General features: G+C 46.8%; 1 protein-coding gene and 1 long non-coding RNA gene across 2 annotated transcripts; one reads left to right on the top strand and one right to left on the bottom strand.

The window, feature by feature from the left end:
- Positions 1-473: 473 nt before the first annotated feature.
- sema4gb (sema domain, immunoglobulin domain (Ig), transmembrane domain (TM) and short cytoplasmic domain, (semaphorin) 4Gb) lies at positions 474-26998 on the top strand. Its single transcript, XM_061810056.1, has 15 exons — positions 474-549; positions 2453-2620; positions 17795-17943; positions 18896-18958; positions 19046-19144; positions 19244-19337; positions 19483-19596; positions 19667-19821; positions 20434-20609; positions 22063-22201; positions 22278-22500; positions 22616-22731; positions 22820-22974; positions 23162-23223; positions 23292-26998. The coding sequence occupies exons 2-15, from the start codon at positions 2470-2472 to the stop codon at positions 24239-24241; spliced, it is 2646 nt and encodes an 881-aa protein (XP_061666040.1). The 5' UTR covers positions 474-549; positions 2453-2469; the 3' UTR covers positions 24242-26998.
- Positions 3754-6991, bottom strand: LOC133495438 (uncharacterized). Its single transcript, XR_009793566.1, has 3 exons — positions 6695-6991; positions 6398-6474; positions 3754-5752 (listed from the first exon to the last, which is right to left on the bottom strand). It is a non-coding gene; the product is annotated as an uncharacterized LOC133495438 (long non-coding RNA).
- Positions 26999-27099: the final 101 nt, after the last annotated feature.

Below are 27099 nucleotides of genomic sequence, written 5' to 3' on the forward strand. Positions count from 1 at the left end.
TATGATTTTAAAAACGAGATAGCATGGCTACATTACCCGAGCTCAAGTTGCTACTGCACACAAACACATGCGAAGCGCCATACACTGAGATGCATTGTGGGATGTGTAGTTCAGAGTTGTTGCGATCTAAAAAGTGCCAAACACTGTAAACCTATCTTAATATAATTATAAATGCTTGTAGAATTTAAGTTTGGAATATTTACATTAAAATGTAATAAAAAAAATGTTGATTAAAAATGCAAAATAACAAACAGCATTAGTGTCTTATCGTGATATTTCTGGGTTTATATACATTGTTTATCCCTAAAAATTTCAGTGATTATTAAATACTACTGGGACGAAATATGGAACGACAGTAGATGCAAAAAATAAACCTCATGCACGGACATTGTTCATTGTGCTTGTGTGGGCATTGGACAAGTTGAGTGTTCGTGCGTGGGTGGGAGGGGCCATGATGGTTGAAAGATGCCGTAGCGAAGCAGAGCAAAGAGCAGCAGACTTGCAGAGGGAGCTCGCTCGTCGGTCCGCGCGCACAGGTGCACACAGCAGGTGAGTCATTTCTTTTGTATTATGATTTAGTGTGGAAAAAGTGTCCGAATACAAGCACACAACTCATCTGGAGGAAGCTTGTTGTTTGTGTGCGTGTTTTTTTTTTTTCGTCTCTGCAAAAATTAAAAGCAAAGATGTTTTTGCGCACTTAGCAGCCACTTCCTTTTTGGTCCAGTGAGATCTCCCAACAAGCTCCCGCACGTTCTGTGTGAATTGTTTGTTAATTAAGCCGTCATTACAAGGAGGAGCGGTCTCCGAAAGTACATAGGACGTGTGAAGGATAGACTTCGTGAAAAACGTTGGAAGAAGCGAGGAATTATGTCAGCAGAATTTTTATTTACATATGCAAAACACCGTCTCCCTTTTTTTCATACAGTTTACGCTCAGCAAATATGCGAGCATTGACTTTAAATACATGCAATACGTGATGTACAACCTTCACATGTTGTTACTTTATTGGGACACAATTATGGAAAATTGACTGATGAATATTTGTAGAAAAATTCTTGGGTCTTTGCATTATCTCCTCGCCGTGATGTAAATATTTAGTTATCAGCCTATTTCTGAAAATGTGTGTGTGACCGAGTTTATCAGCACATAATTTAGCACCAAACCTGGTTTAAGTTCCTGGGCGTAAGAACTGGTCTTATATGGTGGCTTAAGCATAATCATGCTTAAGACAAAAGGTAAGCTGAGCTGCAACGAAGCCCAGCTCTCCATTGGCCGAGCAGTCAGTGGGGCGTGATTGGGGCTGCCGCACTGCATGAGACACTTTCGTCCGTAAAATGAGGTAATTTCACAGAGGCCAAGAAATGTGCTGAAAAAGATGGATTATTAAATTATATTAATTATATATATTAAAATGTGGGGGGTGAGCTGGGGCTGGGTGGGAAGGGGGGGCATAATGCCTCCAAGAAATCACATGCATGTGTTTTACGATATATCATGTCTCGGCATCCTATAAACTAACCAAAAAAAAAAAAAAATCTGATCAAGCATTCCTAATCCTCATCCCCCCCCCCCCCCAAAAGCCTCTTATGTAATAATAGCATATTAATGGCATTCATACACAGTTCAATTGAAGTACAGCTGGAAAACAACATGCCAATTTCCTGCCTTTGGAGGTAGTATCAGAGGGGGGATTCCACCTTTGTGAATGGCGTTCCGCAGTTCCCAGAAGGAGGGTGTAAAGTTGAAAACCCGCCCCTTCACTTCCCACCTCCAAACGCTCCAATCCATCCATCCATTTTCTTCGACGCTTATCCTCACGAGGGTCGCGGGGAGCGCTGGAGCCTATCCCAGCCGTCAAAAGGCAGGAGGCGGGGGGTACGCCCTGAACTGGTTGCCAGCCAATCGCAGGGCACATTGAGACAAACAGACGCACTCACAAACACACCGAGGGGCAATTTAGTGTGTCCAATTAAGGTTGCATGTTTTTGGATTGTGGGAGGAAACCGGAGCGCCCGGAGGAAACCCACGCAGGCACGGGGAGAACATGCAAACTCCACACACGTGGGTCTGGGATTGAACCCGGGACCCCAGAACTGTGAGGCCAACGCTTTACCAGCTGAGTCCACCGTGCCGCCCTTAATACTCTAAGGCAGGGGTGTCAAACTCGTTTATTTTCATTTAATTCATTTCATTTTACGTCTGGAATTCAAATAGAAGTGTTTAAAAAGTGTGTTTTGATCAGTTTAAATAGACTGCGTGCAAAGGATCAATGTGCATTTTGGATTTCACCTATTGCAGGAATGTTTTGTCACTGTGTCCCCACTTTGCTGGGTTCTGTGTGAAAATCACAGGCGGGTCAATGTTTGTGTGAAATGGACGCCAGAATGTGGGTCTCATGTAACAGTCGGTTGTCTTTCCCTGTTAGTGTTTTTTTTTTTTTTTTTTTAATCAGTGGGAGAGTCCCTCAAGATGCAAATTTGGACATGTTTTTTCAACGTGGGACACCAGAAGGGACTTCTCCTCGTTCTCCTCTTGGCTGGAGTTTCCCGGCTCCGGGCCTTTCCGTTCAGCGCGTCTCCAGACGTGGATGTGACCCCTCGGACGACCGTCTTCCTCAAGGGTGAGGCGCAAAACACGCACACACACCTTGTGGCCTGATTTGATACCGCATGCTTGCTGGCCTCAACACTGAGCAACTGGCACAGTTTTCGGCCCCCGGAGGCGGGCGCACGGTCTCCCAAGTCCTGTCCTACATCACGCGGCTCGGCAAAATATTTAACGATCGGCGTCCGTCCGTGCGTTTTGTCCCCTCCCTACCGGACCCCGTCGTCCGTTTGGTCGCCCCGACTCACCTTTTCCCTCCCTCACCACTGCGGCAGAGCTGCAGCGAGGAAAGGGGAACTCCGACACCCTCCCCCTCCCTGGTGTGATTCTCTGGGGACGAGTATTATTAGCGAAGGGCAGGAACAAGCAGGGCAGCATCCTGAGCCGATGCTCAGCCTCACGTTCGCAGCCACGAGAACACGGCGAGCGGAGGATAGGATGCGGAGAAGTCATTTTCTGCATCGCAGATGTCAGCTCGGATACGGCCCGTCGGGTCATGCCATGTGGGACGCCAAAGCCTGGAATTAATTGCGTGTCTCAGAAAATGCGTATTTAGTAGCAGTGCGAAGCTGAATGTATTGGGAGTTTTAGAGGAAAATGAGCGAATGGGGGGGGGGGGTGCGGAACACAATTAACATGGAAGTGGAACGTGGAAGCTCAAACTGTAACAGATGAAATTATTGTGTTAATCTTTCATATCACAATTATTCAAACTGTTACTGTTGCATTTGTCTCCAAACGGGCCATATTTGACAAATGATTTACATTGCACTTCCCTAAAAAGAAGAGAAACTATTGATGTTCATTCAACCTTCTTAAAAAGAAGACAAGCTATGGAGGTAGCATTTTCACTAAAACGATGACTATTGGGCGGCACGGTGGGTCAGCTGGAAAAGCGTTGGCCTCACAGTTCTGAGGTCCCGGGTTCGATCTCGCCTTAATTAAAGACTCAAAATTGCCCCTAGGTATGATTGTGACTGTACCCGTTTGTCTCGATGTGCCCTGCGATTGGCTGGCAACCAGTTCAGGGTGTACGCCGCCTCCTGCCCGTTGACAGCTGGGATAGGCTCCAGCACTCCCCGCGACCCTTGTGAGGATAAGCGGCTAAGAAAATGGATGGATGGATGGATGGATGGATAAATTGCCCCGAGGTGTGATTGTGAGTGCCACTGTTGTCTACGTCCCCAGTTCAGGGTGTACCCCGCCTCCTGCCCATTGAAAGCTGGGCTGGGCTCTAGCACTCACCGCGATCCTTGTGAGGATAAGCGGCTAAGAAAATGAATGGATGATTACTACTGAAATAAATTGAAAACGTTTGAGGTTACACTTTCCATTAAATACAATAAGCTATTAATGTTACACTGGCCTGAAACAAAAACAAATGAATGGCAAAAATATACATAATAACATCATTATATAAGAAAAAGAGGACAAGTTTATATGTTGCAATTACCCCAAAAGAAGAAAAAAAAAGTTGTTTCAATTTCCTAAAAAGCAGACAACTTATTTATTGATCCAGCAGTTTAATGAAAAGAATAAAAATTATTGATGGCAGTTTCTCCTGACTAAAAAGTAAAAACAAAAATAAAAAAATAGATGCTGATCTAACAAACAAAAAGACAAACTAGTAATCTCAGTTGTCTTAAAAACAAGGTAGACAATCAATGTCACACTTCCAGGAGGAAAAATTAATTATTCACATTCCTCAAAATAAGAAAAAAGAACAATTGATGTTGCACTTTGCTAAAAAGAAGGCAAAGAGGAAAAGATTCAAACCGTTATCTTATCTTCAATATTTATTTTGATTTTAATTTGTTATGTTGGTTACTGTATTTTACATTTAGTGGAGAATTTATTGCTTGAAGTTTGCAATTTTTTTTCCATTTCAATTTAAGCACTTTTTATGTTTTCTCTTCCCTTCCGTTGCCTCAAAAGCAATTTATACACCAAACATTGATTTTTGGTGGATTCCTACTGTTACGCGTCCAATTTTAATTGTTCACAGGCGGTCATTTGACATCACCAGGGTCTGATCTCAAAGTTTCGCTTCGTGGCGCGAGGTTTCGTCAGGCCGCCTATCTTAAAGAGCGACGCCGGCGCCGCTTTTGTCATCCCGACTGCTGCGACGAATGGCTGCCTGACAGCGTCGCACTGACTGCAACTCTAATCGAGACGAAGAGCTTAACGAGCGCCGTCGAGCTGTTCCTGAAAGGTTTCATCAGACTTTTGCGTTCAACCGAGCGTGGGGTTTGAAGAGGTCGTCCTTGACCCACTTTCTGAGGGAGGGCGCTTGTTTTTGTGCTGCAGGGGTGCGCTCGGTTCAGTGCGGCTGACATGTTCCACCCCCCCCCCCCCCTCTCCGCCAGCGGTGACACATGTCACTCGCCGTGTACGCCGGCGACATTTTATAACGAGCGTCCTCATTTGCACGGCCGTCGTCGTGGGTGGACGTGTCACGCCGTATGAATTAAACAGACGGTATGTTTGACAGATGGCCTGCGCGAGTGGGAGTGCAAGGACACGCCACGGCATTCGTCCCAGGAAGCGAAAAACTCCTCCGGCTTGTGTAAGCCGCCTGTGAAAATGTGTAGGCCTACTGTAAAAAAAAAATATAAAAATAAAATGAGGGCCACCTAACGAGCTTTAGTGGATGATGACTTTGGCAAAAATCCAGATCCTCCATCCTTTCAAATGACCGCACTTCTTTTTCTTCTTTTTATGAGCGCTGACTGAGAAAAAACAGGCACTTCGAGGTTATAGCGTGACAAAACATCGATATGACAATGCAGGATGTCATTGGTGGAAATTGAAGATAAAATATCACAGTGAACCCCGGCTGATTCATGATGGGAGTTTGCATAACACATTTCTGTCGAAGCTTATTAGCCATAATTCACTAAAAAGCTCAAGAATTGAACTCACCTTTGAACTTAAGGCTTGTCTTATTAGGCAGCATCTTGAGGTGTCGAAGCTAGTTTTGTACTTAATGGCAATTAATATTTTTAAATTGTATACAAAAATCTGTTTCCTCGGAATGGCCTCCCCATCACCTGACTTACATAGCCGAGCACAAACCTGACCTGCTTCTGCCTCTGCAAGCAGACTTGAAGTAATGCGGGTGTGAAATATTGATGAGTCGCCAGACAAGCTGGAGAAAAAAAAAATGTTAAGTTACTGAACTGCGAGCGCTGGTTGTGAAAAACATGCACCATTTTGTACTTCAATTCTCAGTCGGGAGATGATCTGTGAACCTCGTGGGATTTACGGTTGATTGAAGTACCATAATATCCGGCCTACAGAGCGCGCCTGGTTATAAGCCTCACCCAGTACATTTGTAAAGGAAATACCGTTTGGTACATACATAAGCCGCACTTGTGTAAAAGCCACAAGTGACCACATTGAAACACGAGATATTTACAATGAAAGACAACAGAAAGATGCTAGTGCTAACGCTAGTGCTTAGCTTAGCTTAACATAGCAACAACACAGTAGCACGAAAAGGACAGGTTTAAAAAAAAACAGCTGCGGCAGCTACACAGTAGCAACACGTTAGCACTAACAGGACCGCTTAAAAAAAAAACATACTTAAATCACTGAGATGCGGCAGTAACACAGCAGCAACATGCTAGCGCGATGCTAACGCTAACGCGGTGCTAAAAGGGCTGGGTAAAAAAAAAAAAACCAACATACCGGTAAAAATCATTGAGACACGCCAGTAACACAACAGCAACACGCTAGCACAGCACTAACGCTAGTACAGTGCTAACAGGGCTGGTAAAAAAAAAAACCATACCTAAATCACTGAGACTCAGCAGTAACACAGCAGCAACAAGCTAGCATGATGCTAACGCTAGCGCGGCGCTAACAGGGCTGGTTTTAAAAAGAAAAAATATCGGTAAAAATCACCGAGAGACGGCAGTAACACAGCAGCAACACACTACCACAGCACTGACGCTAGCACAGTGCTAACTGGGCCGGTGAAAAAAAAAATACTCAAATCACTGAGACACGGAAGTAACACAGCAGCAACAAGCTAGCAAGATGCTAATGCTAGCGCGGTGCTAACAGGTCTGGTTAAAAAACAACATACCAGTAAAAATAACTGAGACATGGCAGTAACAGAGCAGCAACCTGCAAGCACAGCGTTACCGCAGCACTAACAGGGCCAGTTAAAAAAAAAAAAACATATGGGTAAAATTCACTTCCTCTGCACATATATTCCACGGGTGTCACTCATACCTTTTCCCCTCGCCTGATCTTTTGCGGCAAATACAAATTAGCGGCATCACTGCGTAACCCGCAGGGTTGAAAGCATGTGAAAAAAAATTGCGGTTTATAGGCCGGAAATTACGGTAATAAAGGCACAAAATAACTGCAGATGGGTTCACTTTGGAAGGACTGCTGGAAATGACCAAATTGAAAATGGTAGACAACTTCAGTCTTTTCAAACATGGGTTTCATGAGATTATTTTGTTGGCTTCCAAATTTCATGCTGCTTCATGGAACTGGCCTCGGGGGCTGAATCTCCAACAAATTCGAAGGAGCCCTGAAATAATCAACATGACCCTAAAATAGCCGCTTAAAAAAAAAAAAAAACATGTAATGCCTGCCAAATATCATGTTGTAAGCAACATGAAATTTGGCAGGCATTTGGAACTGGCTGTAAGGGGGATGAATTTTCAAAAGAAGTCCGGAGGCGCCCACAACCCTTTCCTTAAAAATTGCGTGTAAATACTGTCGCTGAACTAAGACAATGAAGAAATGAGAGCGAGCATGTGAATACATCACAAGACCGTCTCCAGTTACTTAAATGTCTTCTTCGTCTTCTTCCCTTACATGATCATTGGGTGAAAATGAGTGACGGTTGTCCCAAAAGCCATCCCGTCGGCCCTCCCCTTGCGGCATTTGTCCCCAACGTCGCTTATTGTGTTCCGCACGCTCTGTTGCCAGTCAAGTGACTAACTCTGAGTCACGCAGGAAGTCACACACACACACACACACACACACACACACACACACACACACACACACACACACACAGGCTTTATCATCATCCAGACCCCACATGGCGGCTCGCTCTTTGTCTGAACACGCTCTGAAACCGCCACCTGTGACGGATCAACTGTCACTTTGTCACACGCCCAACTTAAACACGCGCATACAGCTCGATGTGATGAAATATGTGCGCGCGTGCACCCGGCTGTGTGCGTGATAGCGATCACCTCAAATCCTCATCTAACATCAAACTTCCGAGTAATTTCACAAACCAGTGCACATTGTCAAGGGCTAAGATTTGCTGCATGTGTCCATAGCGTGTCTTTTCGGACATGGACTCTTGAAAATGTTTGTGGGTCTACTTACAGTGAAGAAAATAAGTATTTGAACACCCTGCTATATTGCAACTTCTCCCACTTAAAAAAATCATGCAGGGGTCTGAAATTTTCATCGTAGGTGCATGTCCACTGTGAGAGAGATCATCTAAAAAGAAAAATCCAGAAATCGCAATGTATGATTTTTTTTAAGGATTCATTTGTGTGATACAGCTGCAAATAAGTATTTGAACACGTGATAATATTTGGTCCAGTAGGCTTTGTTTGCAATTACAGAGGTCAAACATTTCCTGTAGTTGCTCACCAGGTTTGCATGCACTGCAGGAGGGGTTTTGGCACACTCCTCCACACAGATCTTCTCTAGATCAGACAAGTTTCTGGGGTGTCCCTGAGAAACACAGAGTTTCAGCTCCCTCCAAAGATTTTCTATTGGGTTTAGGTCTGGAGACTGTCTAAGCCACACCGGAACCTTGATATGTTTCTTTCGGAGCCACTCCTTGGTTTTCCTGGTTGTGTGCTTCGGGTCATTGTCATGTTGAAAGACCCAGCCTTGACCCATCTTCAATGCTCTGACTGAGGGAAAGAGGTTGTTCCCCCAAATCTCACGATACATGGCCGCGGTCATCCTCTCCTTAATACAGTGCAGTCCTCCTGTCCCATCTGCAGAAAAACACCGCCAAAGCATGATGCTATCACCCCCATGCTTCACAGTAGGGATGGTGTTCTTGCAATGGAACTCATCATTAGTCTTCCTCCAAACAATATTAGTGGAATTATGACCAAAACGTTCCATTTTGGTCTCACCTGACCACAAAACTTTCTCCCATGACTCCTCTGTATCATCCAAATGGTCATTGGCAGATTTCAGACGGGCTTCAACACGTGCTGGTTTAAGAAGGGGAACCTTCCGTGCCATGCATGATTTCAAACTATGACGTCTTAATGTATTACCAACAGTCCACCTTGGAAACGGTGGTCCCAGCTCTTTTCAGGTCATTGACCAAGTCCTGTCGTGTAGTCCTGGGCTGATTCCTCACCTTTCTAAGGATCATTGAGACCCCACAAGGTGATAGCTTGCATGGTGCTCCCATCCAATTGAGATTGACCGTCATGTTTAGCTTCTTCCATTTTCTAATGATTGCTCCAACGGTGGACCTTTTTCCACCAAGATGCTTGGCAATTTCGCCGTAGCCCTTTCCAGCCATGTGGAGTTGTACAATTTTGTCTCTGGTGTCTTTGGACAGCTCTTTGGTCTTGGCCAAGTTACAAGTTCGAGTCTTACCGATCGTACAGGGTGGACAGGTGTCTTTATGTAGCTAATGACCTCACACGGGTGCATCTGATTCAGGATAATACATGGAGTGGAGGTGGACTTTTAAAGGCGGGCTAACAGGTCGTTGAGGGTGAGAATTCTAGCTGATAGACAGGTGTTCAAATACTTATTTGCAGCTGTATCACACAAATAAATCTTTGCAAAAAATCATCCATTGTGATTTCTGGATTTTTCTTTTTATATTGTCTCTCTCACAGTGGACATGCACCTACGATGACAATTTCAGACCCCTCCATGATTTCGAAGTGGGAGATCTTGCAATGTAGCAGGGTGTTCAAATACTTATCTTCTTTACTGTATTAGACATGCCATTCCAATTTTATGTCATGTCATGACACTGGCTTTGGAGGCCGACTTTTGAATGAACGGCTCGTTAGAAATGATCAACATGAACCTTCAAACTAAAATGTCAGACTTGCTGTATCATTTTGCACATGTCATCTTGGCCATGTCTCCGGCTGCCAAATTTCACCATAGGTGTACCTAATGTTGTGGCCAGTGAGTGTCCGTCGCTGTGTCATGTACAAGTTTTAGCATCTTGTAACAAGTTTGTGTTATTCTGACTCCCTCTGACATCCAAAGCCTGCATAAACACAACCAAGGTCGCCATCCATCCTTCCTCGGGGCCTCGGGGACGCTGCCTCCATCATTTTGCCGTCAGCGGAGTTGCATCACGCAGCCGCTATTTTATCATATTTGTTTATTTTTTGTGACCAGATCCACGCCGGAGCGTCGGCATGACTCACGCGCGCTGCCTGGAGCCGCTGCTGCCGTGTTTGCGCAACTGTTTGTGTCAACATAGCCACGGAGAAAGTGACGTTGCTTTGCTCGTGCGCGTTTCGGGGGTTGTGCACGTTATTGCTGCGTGTTTGAAGTGGTGCAGAACTGAGGCCACCTTTGGAGGGGTGCTTCTTCTTCTACCTTGGGCTTTAATTGAAGTGGACATATGGAAAATGCGGCACGGTAGAGCAGCTGTAGAGCGTTGGCCTCGCAGTTCTGAGGATGAGGGTTCAAATCCTAATCCTAATTTCTGAATGATAATGGAAATGGAATTTAATTGGGCTCTCGCTTGAAGAAAATGATCAAATTAGCCACTTTCATGCGGTATACAGATTAGGTTTACAGAACAGTGTTCTTCTTCTTCTTCTTCTTTTCTTTTCGGCTTGTCCCGTTAGGGGTCGCCACAGCGTGTCATCTTTTGCCATATTAGCCTATCTCCTGCATCTTCCTCTCTAACCCCAACTGCCCTCATGTCCTCCCTCACCACATCCATAAACCTTCTCTTTGGTCTTCCTCTCGCTCTTTTGCCTGGGAGCTCCATCCTCAGCATCCTTCTACCAATATACTCACTCTCTCGCCTCTGAACATGTCCAAACCATCGAAGTCTGCTCTCCTCGAATCTTGTCTCCAAAACATCCAGCTTTGGCTGTCCCTCTAATGAGCTCATTTCTAATCCTATCCAACCTGCTCACTCCGAGCGAGAACCTCAACATCTTCATTTCTGCTAGCTCCAGTTCTGCTTCCCGTTGTTTCTTCAGTGCCACCGTCTCTAATCCGTACATCATGGCCGGCCTCACCACTGTTTTGTAAACTTTGCCCTTCATCCCAGCAGAGACTCTTCTGTCACATAACACACCAGACACCTTTCGCCAGCTGTTCCAACCTGCTTGGACCCGTTTCTTCACTTCCTGACCACACTCTCCATTGCTCTGTATTGTTGACCCCAAGTATTTGAAGTCGTCCACCCTCGCTATCTCTTCTCCCTGTAGCCTCACTCTTCCCCCTCCACTTTTCTCATTCACGCACATATATTCTGTTTTACTTCGGCTAATCTTCATTCCTCTCCTTTCCAGTGCATGTCTCCATCTTTCTAATTGTTCCTCTGCATGCTCCCTGCTTTCACTGCATATGACAATATCATCTGCGAACATCATGGTCCAAGGGGATTCCAGTCTAACCTCATCTGTCAGCCTATCCATTACCACTGCAAACAGGAAGGGGCTCAGAGCTGATCCCTGATGCAGTCCCACCTCCACCTTAAATTCCTCTGTCACACCTAAGGCACACCTCACCATTGTTCTGCTGCCATCATACATGTCCTGTACTATTTTAACATACTTCTCTGCCACACCAGACTTACGCATGCAGTACCACAGTTCCTCTCTTGGTACTCTGTCATAGGCTTTCTCTAGATCCACAAAGACACAATGTAGCTCCTTCTGACCTTCTCTGTACTTTTCCACGAGCATCCTCAAGGCAAATAATGCATCTGTGGTACTCTTTCTAGGCATGAAACCATACTGTTGCTCGCAGATACTTACTTCTGTCCTGAGTCTAGCCTCCACTACTCTTTCCCATAACTTCATTGTGGGCTCATCAACTTTATTCCTCTATAGTTCCCACAGCTCTGAACATCCCCTTTGTTCTTAAAAATGGGAAGTAGAACACTTTTCCTCCATTCTTCAGGCATCTTTTCGCCCGCTAGTATTCTGTTGAATAAGTTGGTCAAAAACTCCACAGCCATCTCTCCAAATTGCTTCCATACCTCTACCGGTATGTCATCAGGACCAACTGCCTTTCCATTTTTCATCCTTTGTAGTGCCTTTCTGACTTCCCCCTTAGTAATCATTGCCACTTCCTGGTCCTTCACTCTTGCCTCTTCAACTCTTCCTTCTCTCTCATTTTCTTCATTCATCAACTTCTCAAAGTATTCTTTCCATCTATTTAGTACACTACCGGCACCAGTCAACACATTTCCATCTCTATCCTTAATCACCCTTACCTGCTGCACATCCTTCCCATCTCTATCCCTCTGTCTGGCCAACCTGTAGAGATCCTTTTCTCCTTCTTTCATGCCCAACCTGGTGTACATATCTTCATATGCCTCTTGTTTAGCCTTTGCCACCTCTACCTTTGCCCTACGTCGCATCTCGATGTACTCCTTTCGCCTCTCCTCAGTCCTCTCAGTATCCCACTTCTTCTTCGCTAATCTCTTTCCTTGTATGACTCCCTGTATTTTGGGGTTCCACCACAAAGTCTCCTTCTCCCCTTTCCTACCAGAAGACACACCAAGTACTCTCCTGCCTGTCTCTCTGATCACCTTGGCTGTCGTCGTCCAGTCTTCCAGGAGCTTCGGTTGTCCATCGAGAGCCTGTCTCACCTCTTTCCGGAAGGCCCCACAACATTCTTCCTTTCTCAGCTTCCACCACATGGTTCTCTGCTCTACCTTTGTCTTCTTAATCTTCCTACCCACCACCAGAATCATCCTACATACTACCATCCTATGCTGTCGAGCTACACTCTCCCCTACCACTACTTTACAGTCAGTAACCTCCTTCAGATTACATCGTCTGCACAAAATATAATCTACCTGCGTGGTTCTACCTCCGCTCTTGTAGGTCACTATATGTTCCTCCCTCTTCTGGAAATAAGTGTTCACTACAGCCATCTCCATCCTTTTTGCAAAGTCCACCACCATCTGCCCTTCAAAGTTCCTTTCCTGGATGCCGTACTTACCCATCACTTCTTCATCACCTCTGTTTCCTTTACCAATATGTCCATTACAATCTGCACCAATCACAACTCTCTCGCTGTCTGGGATGCTCAGAACTACTTCATCTAGTTCCTTCCAGAATTTCTCTTTCAACTCTAGGTCACATCCTACCTGTGGTGCATAGCCGCTAACCACATTATACATAACACCCTCAATTTCAAATTTTAGTCTCATCACTCGATCTGATACTCTTTTCACCTCCAAGACATTCTTGGCCAGCTCGTCCTTTAAAATAACCCCTACTCCATTTCTCTTCCCATCTACTCCGTGGTAGAATAATTTAAACCCTGCTCCCAAACTTCTAGCCTTACTACCTTTCCACCTGCTCTCTTGGATGCACAGAATATCAACCTTTCTCCTAATCATCATGTCAACCAACTCCTGAGCTTTTCCTGTCATAGTCCCAACATTCAAAGTCCCTACACTCAGTTGTAGGCTCTGTGCATTCCTCTTTTTCTTCTGACGCTGGATCCGGTTTCCTCCTCTTCTTTATCTTCGACCCACAGTAGCTGAATTTCCACCAACGCCCTGCAGGTTAGCAGTGCCGGGGGCGGGCGTTGTTAACCCGGGCCACGAGCGATCCGGTATGGGATTCTTTAGATGAATGCTCATATTTGTTTGGCACAGTTTTTATGCCGGATGCCCTTCCTGACGCAACCCTCTGCATTTATCCGGGCTTGGGACCGGCCTAGAGATTGCACTGGTTTGTGCCCCCATAGGGCTGCATTTTTACAGAACAGTGTTAGCTTATAAAAAGCTTGTGTTCATGCCGTTGGCGGTACAATATGAAGGATGGTCCACTGCAAAAGACAGCCATTCCTAAAACGAGTTAATTTCAACAGGTGAGATTAGAATCTGACCCAAAATGTCAGTGAAAATACTGTTTCGTCAAGATTTTTTCATCTGGTACCTGCACACATAGACCACAACTGGTGCTCAAGCACCTGGCCCTGTAGCCAAGTTTTTTTAAGTGTTCTTTTTGCTGCTGTCACCCCTTATTTTCTTTATTAATCAATATTAAAAGGAAATTAAAAATATTTGTTCTCTGTCATCAATTCAAAAACAAGTATTTTGATATTTGAGGGGTATTTATTTGAATGCTTGGGATAATTGTGTATATGCTCCCGCTTTCATTTGTTTGGGGTTAATCAAAGGCATTTTAAATGGTAGCAGGTGTGTGCTGATCCCCCTTTAACATGACTTTGAATGCTATTGCTTAATATTGAACAGAGCCACATCGCCATTTATTAAGCAGGTGTGTGCACTTGTGCAACCACATTGTGTCTATTGTTTTGTTTTTTTACTTCCCCTCTAATTTTATACAATTTTGTTGTGTTGGTTACAGGTCAAGTAATAGTTGAATTCATAATTTTTTTTTAGCTTGGTCTCATTTTTGTCACAAAAAAAATGCTATTTGAAATAACATAATTCCCGGCCTACAGAGCGCACCTGGTTACAAGCCTTACCGAGCACATTTGTAAAGGAAATACCATTTGGTACGCCGCAGCTGTGTAAAAAACGCAAGTGGCTACATTGAAACACAAGATATTTACCAAGAAAGACGGTACACAGAAAGAGTTTAACGCTAAAGCATGTGAAAAAGTTGCGGCTTGTAGGCTGGAAATTACTGTCGTCCCCTTCTTTAATCATAGCTGCATAACTGACTGTGTTGCTTATAATCACGAAAATAACTACATCAGCTCAATAGATACTACTACTACTACTGTTTTGTTTCTAAATTGTATGAATAATTTTGGCGATAAGTACCCTTTTTTTTATCTTGAGCACCTCCCTCCTAGAATGCCCATGCACGTGCCTGTTTATAAACTATCTCTCTCAGTGTTTTTGAGGCCTTAGCGGATGTCTTTGCTCCCTTGCGTCTAATATTTTTCAGCACTTTAACAAGTTCAAGTTCGAGGCAATGGGGTGTTTATTTCTTTCATTTCCCTCAAATCTAAGATGAGCGCTCACATGAAAAGCACCAAATGTTTTTTTACTGTTCAAGCAAGCGGGGGGGTGGGGGTGGGGGGGGGGCATCTTTCCACCGGTTTGGTAAGCTTCACAGTTTATGCAATGTGATTGATATCATGAGGTGGAAGCCACGTGACTGAGTGGTTGCGACAGGGAGGACCGTGGTCATGTGACCCACTCCCATTACGTCACAACACTCAGGAAGGCGCGCCGTCCGCCTCTTTGGAAGTTTGTTTCGTCTTGGAGTTTTACCTAGCTTCAAAATGCTCAGCATGTTGTTGTTTTCGACTAGGGCGCTGGGGGGTGGGGGTGGGGGTCGCTCGGGCCGTTGATAATGGGGGCAAGAGGGCTCAGGCGAAATTTTAGGCCATTCAGCGGGACAGTTGTCCCAGTACTGCCAAGTCGCATCAGCGCTGGGGCTTCATCATCTCCGTTGTCAGCGTGTGGGTGTGCGATGATGTTTTATTAGTGGGTCGTGGTTTTTGTGATCTCGGTGCGGCCATAAAAAGGAAGAGACGCAGCATCAGCCGAATTGAAATTGGATGGCCACCTTGTTCATATGTCACCGGGCGTTACAGCGATTCCACGGAAGCATCTGAAAGGATGTTTAAAGGTCTAATCCAGAGGAAATGTATTTTATTTGTCTTTCATACAAATATAGTTAAAATTTCATCCAAAAATATTTCCGAAATGAAATAATTTAGTTCGAAATGTCACTTAAGGCCCCGTCACACCGTGACGGTCTGGTCAGCGTTCTATAGCGTTTGAGGAAACGTTGCTAGTCATCCATGGTCGCCGGGATAGCGCCAGAAGAGCGTTGTTTGAACGCTAGTGAACGTCAATGATCGCTGGGACTCGACGGAGAACGCCGGTCCGGAAAAAAAGTTTTGAACATGCACGAAAGTTCTCACCGAGACCAGCGTTCATCAACGTTTAATTTTAAACGCTGCACAACATTCAAGAACGTTCGTGGAAGGTTTTACTAACGTTCGCCGAGCGTTGCACGCGTTTGGCTATCGTTAGTCAGTCGTTACTCTAGGGTTACTTGGTTGTTACCGTGGGACCGTCATCACTGGGGTTTTCATGGTGTTTAGGGTCTCCAGGGGGTGTCACATGGTGCGTTACTTCTCGGACATGCTCCTCCTCCTGGGGTTCTTTTTCCTCCAAAGACATTGCTAGTGAAAGAGGCTTTGCATTCTTACTTGCAGTGCTAGTTGCTGAAGTCCGCACCCCACCTTTTTTTCGTCTAGGCGGCATGATGCTGACTGTTCAAACTCACGAAAACAACTGAAGTGAGTAAGAAATTTCCAACGTTTTCGTTCCCGTTACACTGTAAAAATTACACGCCAGCAAAACGCTATTCTGTCGTTATTCACCGGTTAGTCACACGCTCAACGTGCACGTCTAACGTTGACAAATCGGTCGTCGTGCGCCAGTGACACGTTAGCACACGCTAATGGTTTTTAGTGGTATCTTATTTGGTCGCTGTTACACGCTTCTCGTGCGTTGGACACACGTTAGTCATGCGTTAGACACACGTTAATCACACCCCAGATGTGTCATCCTCATTTGAAAACACTGAAAAATAGAACGATTGAAATGTTCAGAGAACGTTGACCAGAATGTCATGGTGTGACGGAGCCTTTAGATTCGGCAAGTTCCGGAACGCCCCGGAATGTGACGTCACGTCTAGACAACATTTAGCCAGAGATCGAAAAAGCAAGCACGGATGGTGATGGATGAAGTGTGTTGCATACGGCTGTTTTGCGTCAAACGCCGACGGAGTCAGCTTACGTGTATGGCCGAAAGATATACGGATAGGCAGGTTATGGAACAGGTTTGTGACGACAAAGCGGGCGCATTGGACTTACAAATCAAAGTGGACAGTAATATGTTCCACTTATTTCACAGAGGACTACTTTGAAAAACTGGTACAGCGTTCAATTGGCTTCGGTAGCAAATAAGTACATACGTGTTCAAATTTATTAGTATTGACAAGTAACTAGCTCGTTTTAAATGTAAGCACAATACCGATACAGATGTATGTGTCAGCTTGTATCCGTATCTATGTGATGTTTAGGGGGTGATAAAATTTGGACACAGTATAAAGTAAGTGTACTGTTCACACTGAGGTCTTCCTGAAATGTGACTACGGCTGTGTGTGCTCTCAAATGTTCCGTGCGCCACACTGTTTCAAGCACGGGTTATCATTTCACTGGGTTACGTTAACAAATAAATATTTCGCGACGGCAGTTGGCGTTTCAAATAAGGGCTTCAAGCAAGGGTTCGAGTTTCAAATTAACGTTTCAAACTTGGATTAATATTCCACATTCCGGCTTCAAGTCGCGGTTAGGTCTTCAAACTGGGGCACCAAGACAGTTTTAGGGTTTCAAATTTGGGATCAAAACTGGGTCATCCATCCATCCATTTTCTTTGCCGGTTATCCTCACGAGGGTCGCGGGGTGTCAATGGGCAGGAGGCGGGGTACACCCTGAACTGGTCGCCAGCCAATCGCAGGGCACATAGAGACAAACAGCCGAACTCACAATCACACCTTGGGGCAATTCAGAGTGTCCAATTAATGTCACATGTTTTTGGGATGTGGGAGGAAACCGGAGTGCTTGGAGAAAACCCACGCAGGCACGGGGAGATTATGCAAACTCCGCACAGGCGGGGCCCGGTATCGAACCCGGGTCCTCAGAACTGTGAGGCCAATGCTTTACCAACTGATCCACCGTGCCACCCAAAACTGGGTAAAGGTTTCAAATTAGGTATTCAAGCAACAGTCAAATTAATGCATGAATTAATTCTTTAATTAATTAACCTGAGATAAGGTTACAGATGTGGATGAAATGATGTTTTTTTTTTTAAATCACTATGCCCATGAAACAATGGTTGCGTAATGGATTTCACTAATTGCCTGAACACGCTACGAAGCAATTAGCGCCAGTAAGACACCCCCCCCCCCCCCCCCCTTCTGAGACACCCTCTGGATACTTGCAGGCCTGCTGGGCAGCGCCCGCTTCAGCGGCACCGCACGCAACTGCAGCACCCTGCTGCTGGAGGAGGAGGCGGGCATTCTATACGCGGGAGGAAGAGGAGCGCTCTACGCGCTCAACGCGTCTGACATCGCCACACCCGCAAGCCCCCAAGTGAGTACCAAATAGATCCCCTACCCCTATACACACATACACCCCCCACCCCACCCCACAACCCCACAAGATTCGTCCTAAAAGAGGACAGACTAAATTTAGCCTGAAACAGATCGAGTAAATCCAATTGTGCCCTTTATAATTTTATGGCTGCTGGATTAAACGCAGCTTCGCCTCAGATGACAACTGACGAGTTTTTGTTGACGGAAAAGGTTATTTTCAACTAAATTGTTATTCTTTTTCCGTGTATTTTTTTTTGTTGTTTTTTTAACAATCTTTTCATTTATTTATTTTTTTTACAGGCCTTTATAGTCTGAAGGCAAAATACAATCCGAAAGATAAAATTAATATATTTACGTGGTGGGATGTGACGTGGCGGAACGGTGGGGCGGCTGGTTGGCCTCACAGTTCTGAGGACCCGGGTTCGATCCCGGCCCCGCCTGTGTGGAGCTTGCATGTTCTCCCTGTGCCTGCATGGGTTTTCTCTGGGCACTCCGGTTTTCTCCCACATCCCAAAAACATCGATCCATTTTCTTCACCGCTTATCCTCACGAGGGTCGCAGGAAGTGCTGGAGCCTATCCCAGCTGTCAACGGGCAGGAGGCGGGATACACCCTGAACTGGTTGCCAGCCAATCGCAGGGCACATTGAGACAAACAGCCGCACTCACAATCACACCGGAGTGCCTGGAGGAAACCCACGCAGGCATAGGGAGAACATGCAAACTCCACACAGGTTGGTCTGGGATTGAACCCCGGACATCAGAACTGTGAGGTCAACGCTTTACCTGCTGATCCACCGTGCCGCCCCATCCCAAAAACATGCAACATTAATTGGACACTCTAAATTACCCGCGACCCTCATGAGGATAAGTGACAAAAGAAAATGGATGGATGTGACATCATTTCTGCATTGGACGTGTGCGATATCTCTAATGTTGCCACTGTTTGCAGATCGTGTGGGACGCGTCACCCGAGCAGAAGAAGCAGTGTCTGAACAAAGGAAGAGACAATAAGGTGCATTCCTCCCCCACTCCCACTCGGCTTGGCATTGGAAGACTTCTTGAACACTGACATTTTGTTTGGACGTGCGTACGTGAGCAGACGGAGTGTTTCAACCACATCCGCTTCCTGCAGCGCCACAACGAGACTCACCTGTACGCTTGCGGAACCAATGCCTTCAGACCTCTCTGCGCCTATGTCGTAAGTCCCACCCATATGTTGTTTACACGTAGTCCCTCAAAGCAGTCTGGGACACCTACAGGATGTTTTTTTTTTTTTCTTGTGCGTCATCTCCATAAGGACTCCGAGCGCTTCAGCTTATCGGCAGGTTTCGAGGACGGCAGGGACAGGTGTCCGTATGACCCGGCCAAAGGGTACACGGGCCTCCTCGTAGGTACGTGTTCTGATTTTTACATCCCAAAACCCCTTCTGGTTTTACCTTTAAAGACTTTGCCAAGCTTGTCTTGCTTAGACTAAACCCTAGGCTAGACCATGTGTGCCACAAGTTGAACAATGTCGTCGTGCATTTTGCCACTCAGACGGCGAGATGTTCACGGCTTCGCAATACGAGTTCCGCAGCTCTCCAGACGTGCGCCGCAACTTCCCCTTCCCCACGCTGAGGACGGAGGAGGCGCCCACCCGCTGGCTCCTGGGTAACCGCGGGCGTCCCTCCTCACCAGACTCCCCCGTGCACGCATACCTGACTTCCCATCTGACATTCAGAGGCGGATTTTGTGGGCTCGGCTCTGATGCGGGAGAGCGTCAACAGCTCCGTCGGCGACGACGACAAGATCTACTTCTTCTTCACGGAGAGGAACCAGGAGCAGATGGCGTACCCCAGTCGGACCAAGGTGTCCAGGGTGGCGCGGGTTTGCAAGGTCAGACGCACCACCCACACCGTCTCGCCACATTTCATGCGCAGTCAGCGTCTCTGGTCCAGACCACAAGCTCAACTTCCTTTCTGTTATGTTCATTCATCACATTTAAAGAGTACATTTGGGGCATTTGTTTAGCGCTGTTGACCCACGACTACCGTACTAATAAGGTCGTCTCTTCCTCCGGCTCAGAGGTTTCATTAGGACGCCGCGCTGGTTGGCATTGGCTCTGGACGAGCCCCCAGACAGTCCACTTTTGGTTTACAGAACATCCGACCTCCTTTAAGAGAAGCAGGTCACATCAGTGGAGCTCTTTGAGGCATAACGGTAGAGTCGGCGCAGTTCCATAGCCGCTACAGCGTCACACCTTCAGATACTGTACGCACATTAACCAGGGAGAGCGACAATTGCTTTCAACACAAAGTGGGTGTGAGCAGTGAGTCTGGAATGTTAAATTCGCAAAGTATTCCACTCCAGTGCTGTGAATTCTCCCGATTGACCCCAATCACAGTGCAAAATACAGTAGCCGTTCCCAATTTTCGATCTATTTTTTTCTCATTTGCCTCTTTTTTTGTTTTTGTTTTTTAAATCTTAGCAACGCATGTCTGTCCGCAGACGGACTGGGGCGGTCAAAGGACCCTTCAGAGAAAGTGGACCTCCTTCCTCAAGGCCCGGCTCGTGTGTTTCGTCCCCGACTACGAGCTGTACCTCAACGTCCTGCGCGGGGTTTTTGTCCTGCGTGGTCGAAATCCGCAGAGCAGCATCTTGTATGGCGTCTTTGGCCTGGAATGGTGAGAAACAGACCGATTGAAGGAAGTTCAACTGACTTTAGATTCGCAACTGCAGGTCGTCCACTGCGTATTAGAAAGAATTGTCATCCATAACAGGTGGTTTGGATAGAGGGAGGACAGACACAACTGTTGCTGCACTTTCCATCTCTTTATTGCACAAACAGTAACAAAGTACTGTAAACATAAGCTAATTTTTTTAGCCGGCCTAAACTGATACCTTCACTCAACATATATGTAGCGCCTCTCTAGTATAAAATACTTCGAGGAGGTAGCCACCTGAGTTCTTTTCTTACTCCAAAGTACGAAACTAATAAATTAACTCAATGTTAATTATTCAAAATGCCTACTACAATTTTACTCTTTACTTGTGCATTTAATTCTCGACCAAAAGTCTCTGGAATAATATTTTCCCTTAAGAGTTAATATTATCCTAATTTAAATAATCAAGCTACCAAATAAACTCACCACTATTTTAACTGTCTTGCAGATAGTCATATAATAAACCTGGTTATGTAACAAAAATTGTGAACATTTAATAACAAAAATAAGGATGGAAAAATCAAACATGTATACACAACAGTCAAATAAACAAATTGAATTTAACAGGTACACAATGCACACATGCTCAGGGCCCAAACAAATATGAATATAGCCGGCAAGCAAACAAAATTCAAACTCCAATGTCACTGCAGTGCTTCCCCAGGCAGGAGTGAAGAAAGGTGAAGGTGGTTTTCCCGCTGTCCGGCGTCCTCACAGTCCTCGTCGCTTTTTCTTCCTTGAAGTCCAAACACAGCCTCGCTAGCCGCATTAGCTCGATGCTCGCGCCCTTGTCCTCTCCTTTGTGGTCCAACAAACAGGCCTTGCTAGCTAGCTTTAGCTGGTTGCTAGCGCCCAAGCCAAGTACCATGCATGCACTTAGCCCCTGTGGTAGCGGCTAACTCCACCACGTTACGGCATGATTTGAGTAGTCCACTCAAACGACACACTATCCCAGTTGAACTGTCAACAGTCCTTGTCGAACACGTCGATCAACTATTGATAAATGTCCACCGTTCACTTTCTTTGTCCTTTTGTTGCCCTCCAACAACCACTCCTACCTTTCTCTCTCTCTCTCTCTCTCTCCTCTCTCTCTCTCTCTCTCTCTCTCTTTTTCCCATGTCTCCTCAACACGTCACTTCCTGTCCTTCTTAAACAATGGTTACAACAATAAAATGACAAACAAAAGTATTTATTTTCCACAAATGAATCAAACACATTTAAATACAAACCCCTCCAAAAGAAAATGAAGTCAGCACACGCAGTTATACAGATATTCCACAACTTTGCTTAAAGAAAACCTATAACCTAATTGGTAATCTATTATACTGAAATTTTACCTGGACCAATTTTAGCGGGGTTACATATACAGTAGCTAATTTTTAGCCAGTTAACAGCTAACCAATTTGACTTTCAGGAAGAACATCAAAGCCTCGGCCATCTGCCAGTATGCCTTCTCAGATGTGCAGAAGGCCTTTGACGGGCCCTACATGGAGGTGCAGGACTCCAAGTGGCGGGAGTACACGGGCAAGATCCCAGAGCCGAGACCCGGGTCTGTAAGTTCCACCCGACGCGTCGCAAATCCACCCACGCAAAGCGGAGACTTCAGCAGGCCCCGTCCCGTCTCTTCAGTGCATCACCGACGAGCACCGGTCCCGGGGAATCAACTCGTCGCGGGACCTCCCTGACAGCGTGCTGACGTTCGCCCGGAGGCACCCGCTCATGGCCGTCCAGGTCCGTCCGGTCGGGGCGCGCCCTCTCATGTTCAAGAGGAGCATCAACTACGTCCGCGTCGCCGCGCACCTCCAGCCGGCTCTAGATGCAAACGTCTACACCGTCCTCTTCCTGGGAACTGGTGAGGGGATGTTTGCGGCGGGGAGGATGATCACTGCATCCGGGTGAAGCAGTATTAGTACGAGCTGCGTCTTAACCCATCATCTACTTTTTGACGAGGTTGTGTTTCCCTCCAGATGACGGCTGGTTGCACAGAGCGGTGGACGTCGGGGGTAAAATGCACATCATTGAGGAGCTGCAGCTATTCGGTCAAGCCCAGCCGATAGAGAGCCTGATCCTAGCCTCAACTCTTGTGAGCGTAACCCCGCTTTTTCAAAAGCCAAAACTGACGACGAGAACCGTATTCGACGTGTGCCCGTTTTTTTTCCCTCCTCTCACAGCGATGCGTTTACGTGGGCTCCCACTCGGGGGTGGTGCAGATCCCCATGTCGGCCTGTCGGAGGTACACGTCCTGTTACGATTGCGTCTTCGCTAGGGATCCCTTCTGCGGCTGGGATGGGCAGGAGTGCGTGGAGGTGTGGTCACGTGCGGAGAGGTGAGAGCCGAGGGGACGCAAAGCACAACCGTACCTAAATAATAAAAGCCAAAGAAAAAGATCATTCTAGACTTAATCTGATGGTCTTGCTGAGTTAACCGTCATGTTGTGAACTCCAAGTAGTGTTTGTTTGACGCAGCACAGAACTTTAAAGGGATGATGTCACTGTGGAATCATTTCATTCTAGATCAAACCTCACCCAGGACATCCAGAGAGGTACCAGGGGATGCAAGGAGAAATCTGGAAACGGTTAGTATGGATTCACGTGCGTCTAGTCACTGCGGAAACTCACTCGTCCTGTTTCACCGGCTACGCAGTGGTCCACCGGAGGCGCTCGGTGATGTCGGGCGATGACGTGCTCCTCCAGTGCGAGCTGCACTCCAACTTGGCGACGCCGCGCTGGACGTTGGACGGAAGGGATCTGCGGGGCTACGGGGTCAATTCGGGATACCGCGTGGGCACAGACGGCCTCCTCATCATCGGGGCTCGGGGCAGGCAGAGCGGCTCGTACCGCTGCTTCGCCGTGGAGAACTCCGTCTCCATCCTGGTTTACTTGTACACGGTAAGGGTGCACACGGATTCATACTTTCCGCCGGAAGAGACGACGGCGGCGACTTATCCGTCCACGCTTCTCGGCACGACGGCGGCAATGGACCCGTCCACAGTTGGGCAGCCCTCTCCGTCGCTCACTGCCCCGCTGCCCCCGGTACCGCAGCTCTATACTACCCGACACATGGAGGCCCTGTACATTTGCCTGGTTGCTGTCCTGGGCGGGCTGTGCCTGGTGCTGTCCGTGGTCTTGCTTTACGTGAGTTTCTGCACCAGGCGTGTCTCTCGGGGCCGGAAGTTCTCCCAACAGCAGGGCTTGCACGTCCTGGGGTCCTCGGAGAGGAAAGGGAGCTCCCACATAGAGCTTCAAACCATTTCCAACGGACGTCAGGGACGTCGCTCCGTCTCGGTGCCCACTTTCGGGGACTTCCTGCAGATCATTCCCGGCGAGGCCTCTCCCACGGCCGGCACCCCGCCGGCCGCCCCCCCGCTCCCCATGCCCCCGCCGCTGCCCGACGCGGACTACGCCAACGGGCTGTCGGCCACGCTGCCCAGCGTCCTGCGCAAGATGAACGGCAACAGCTACGTGCTCCTGCGGCAGGTGGACCACGACGGCGCGTCGCCGCTCTACCACTCCTTCACAGAGGAGCTCAACCGCATCCTGGAGCAGAGGAAGCACACGCAGCTGGACCTCCAGCCCCACGAGAGCTCCATCTAAACAGATCGAAAAAGGGCTAAAAAAAAAAAAAAAAACAATAACAAAAACATTCGCAGCATGGAGGGAACATGCAAACTCCACACAGGAGGGCTCGAGCATCGATTCAAACTCGGAACTTCACATTTGGAGCCAGACACCCGAACCGAGGTGCTGCCAGATAGTGATCACGTTAAAATGTGTTTGAATTAGGGTTGGACGATAAATCATTATCTCTCGTTGATGTGCCGCGCTTACACTAACAACATACCTTTGAACAGAGTGGAGCAAGTTTACAAAAGCACAGTCGGCGTTGCCAAATTTGTGACTTTTTCAATCTCAAGAGACTTATTTTTTACACACACACAAAAATGAACACTTCAATTCCCAAGGTATTTGCGTCCAAGTCGCAAATATTTGGCCGAGGTTGCTTGCCTCAACTGGGAAGTGGAAGAGGGACCTGGAGAGGGTGCAGCGTTACTGTTCGAGCTCCGACACACGGACCGACGAGCCGTTTGACTTATGGTGTCGTTCACTTTTAAAATCTTAATTTATTAAGGAGCAAGTTTGAATACATTTTCACAAGAATAAAACCTGTTTTCACGTTATCTGTAAAGAAAAACTAAAACTATTTATTCTATTATTTCTGTGTACGATGATGCAAATTAATGCTGGGGGAAAAAATAGCTTTAAATAAAAACTGTATTTAATCTTGTTGGGTATCACGAGAAATAAAGCAAATCATAGAAGGGAGAAAATTTTTTTTTTTTTATTTTGGTCAATGTGATTGCTGTTGAAAGTGAAATTTTATTTTAAGGCCATAGATCCCAGCACGAGGAAAAAGATGAAGAATTACAATAAACTTGTCATCATTTCTAATCAGCCCTGTTCAGATCAGCTGCTGGTGGGAAGATTTTCTTTCTCCTGCAAATTAACCACTACTCACTCCACCCACCTTTTCCTGCAGTGTGAACATTGCCTTGTATTTTCCGAATGGTTCCAATGAGTTTCACTTTTTCCACGTCCCGAGAGCTAGTTTCTGGAGCCGGGGATCAGATCACTTTGGCCACCGCCCAGCTCACATTTCACCCGACCCCGATGGCCCTTCTCACAGGTGGTGAGCACATGGGAACGGGGACCCATGTTACCCTTTTCAGGCTGTGCCCGGCCGAGCCCCACGGGTGCAGGCCCGGCCACCAGGCGCTCACCTTCTGAAATCCGAGACCACGGTTCTCAGTCAAAAAAAGGGTTTTGTGCCCTCTCCGAGTTGGGGATGAGATACTGCCCCAAGTGAAGGAGTTCAAGTATCTTGGGGTCTTGTTCACGAGTGAGGGAAGAATGGAGCGGGACCTCGACAGGTGGATCGGTGCAGTATCTGCAGTGATCCAGACATTGTATCGGTCCGTTGTGGTAAAGAGGGAGCTCAGTCGAAAGGCAAAGCTCTCGATTTACCAGTCGGTCTACGTTCCTACCCTCACCTATAGGCACGAGCTGCGGACCGTGACCGAAAGAACAAGATCCCGGATACAGCCGACCGAAATGAGTTTCCTCCGCGTGGTGTCCAGGCTCTCCCTTAAAGATAGGGTGAGAAGGTCGGTCATCCGAGAGGGTTCAGTGTCGAGCCGCTGCTCCTCCGCATTGAGAGGAGCCAGATGAGGTGGCCAGGGCATCTGATCCAGATGCCTCCCCCGGTGAGGTGTTCCGGGCACGTCCCACCGGAAAGAGACCCTGGGCACGACCCAGGACTCGCTGGAGAGACTATGTCTCTCGGCTGGCCTTGGAAAGCCTCGGGATCCCTCCGGAAGAGCTGGAAGAAGTGCCCGGGGAAAGGGAAGTATGGCTATACCTGCTGGATGGATGGATGGAGTTTCACTTTAGGACAAAAAGAAAATACCATCCGTCATTGATACTCACTATAACAGATCACAGAACTTCGGGGATGGTAATCTTGAACAGACGCTTATCGACATTGGTAGCTTCCCCAATCTATTTCTATTCAGGGAACTTGGTGAATATTTCCCCTTCTGCGGGTGCTGTGATGCCAAGTGAGACAAATACTTTTTTATATGTACTGTAAGTTTAAAAAAAAAACAAGCAGTAAGGACATGGTCGGATTTGGCCGTTGGGAATGAGCCCCACGAGGCTGCTTCGAGTGTGAGCGGCAACACGGGCAGTGTATCCGAGCAACAGCTTCTTTATTTTGAGCCACGCCAGATGTCTCCTATTCTGGCTCAAGCTGTGCGACATTAGCCCAATTATCCAATTTAAACCCAAAATAAATCATATTTATAGGCGCCATGGGGGAATTAGAAATGCGTGGGAAAGAGCCTGTGATGGTTCAATGACGTGTTAAATCTTGACATCGAATGGGAAACTACAAGCAGATCAAGAAATGATGCTTCAAAGACACAGGAAGTCAGCCATTTTAGCCACATTGGTCATTTCCTGTAGTCTGTTGAATTATTCCATCCGTCCATTGTCTTTGCCGCTTATCCTCACGAGGGTCGCGGGGAGTGCTGGAGCCTATCCCAGGTGTCAACGGGGAGGAGGCGGGGTACACCTTGAACTGGTTGCCAGCCAATCACAGGGCACATCGAGACAAACAGCCACACTTACAATCACACTTCCGGGCAATTTAGAGTCTCCAATTAAAGTTGCATGTTTTGGGGATGTGGGAGGAAACCGGAGTGCCCGGAGAAAACCCACACAGATGACTCCTTATAAAAAGGCAAAACTGTCTGCAAAAAATGTGCCACGAATCAAACAAATTTAAGCTGTTGAAGGCCGGTAGGATATTTTCAGAGACGCGCCAGGATGACCGATAACGGCAAGCTGTTCAAACACTCCGACATTGAACCGCCTGTGTTTGCACAGCAAATATT

This window comes from Syngnathoides biaculeatus, chromosome 22 (genome assembly GCF_019802595.1).
Source record: "Syngnathoides biaculeatus isolate LvHL_M chromosome 22, ASM1980259v1, whole genome shotgun sequence".
Taxonomy (NCBI): Eukaryota; Metazoa; Chordata; class Actinopteri; order Syngnathiformes; family Syngnathidae; genus Syngnathoides; species Syngnathoides biaculeatus.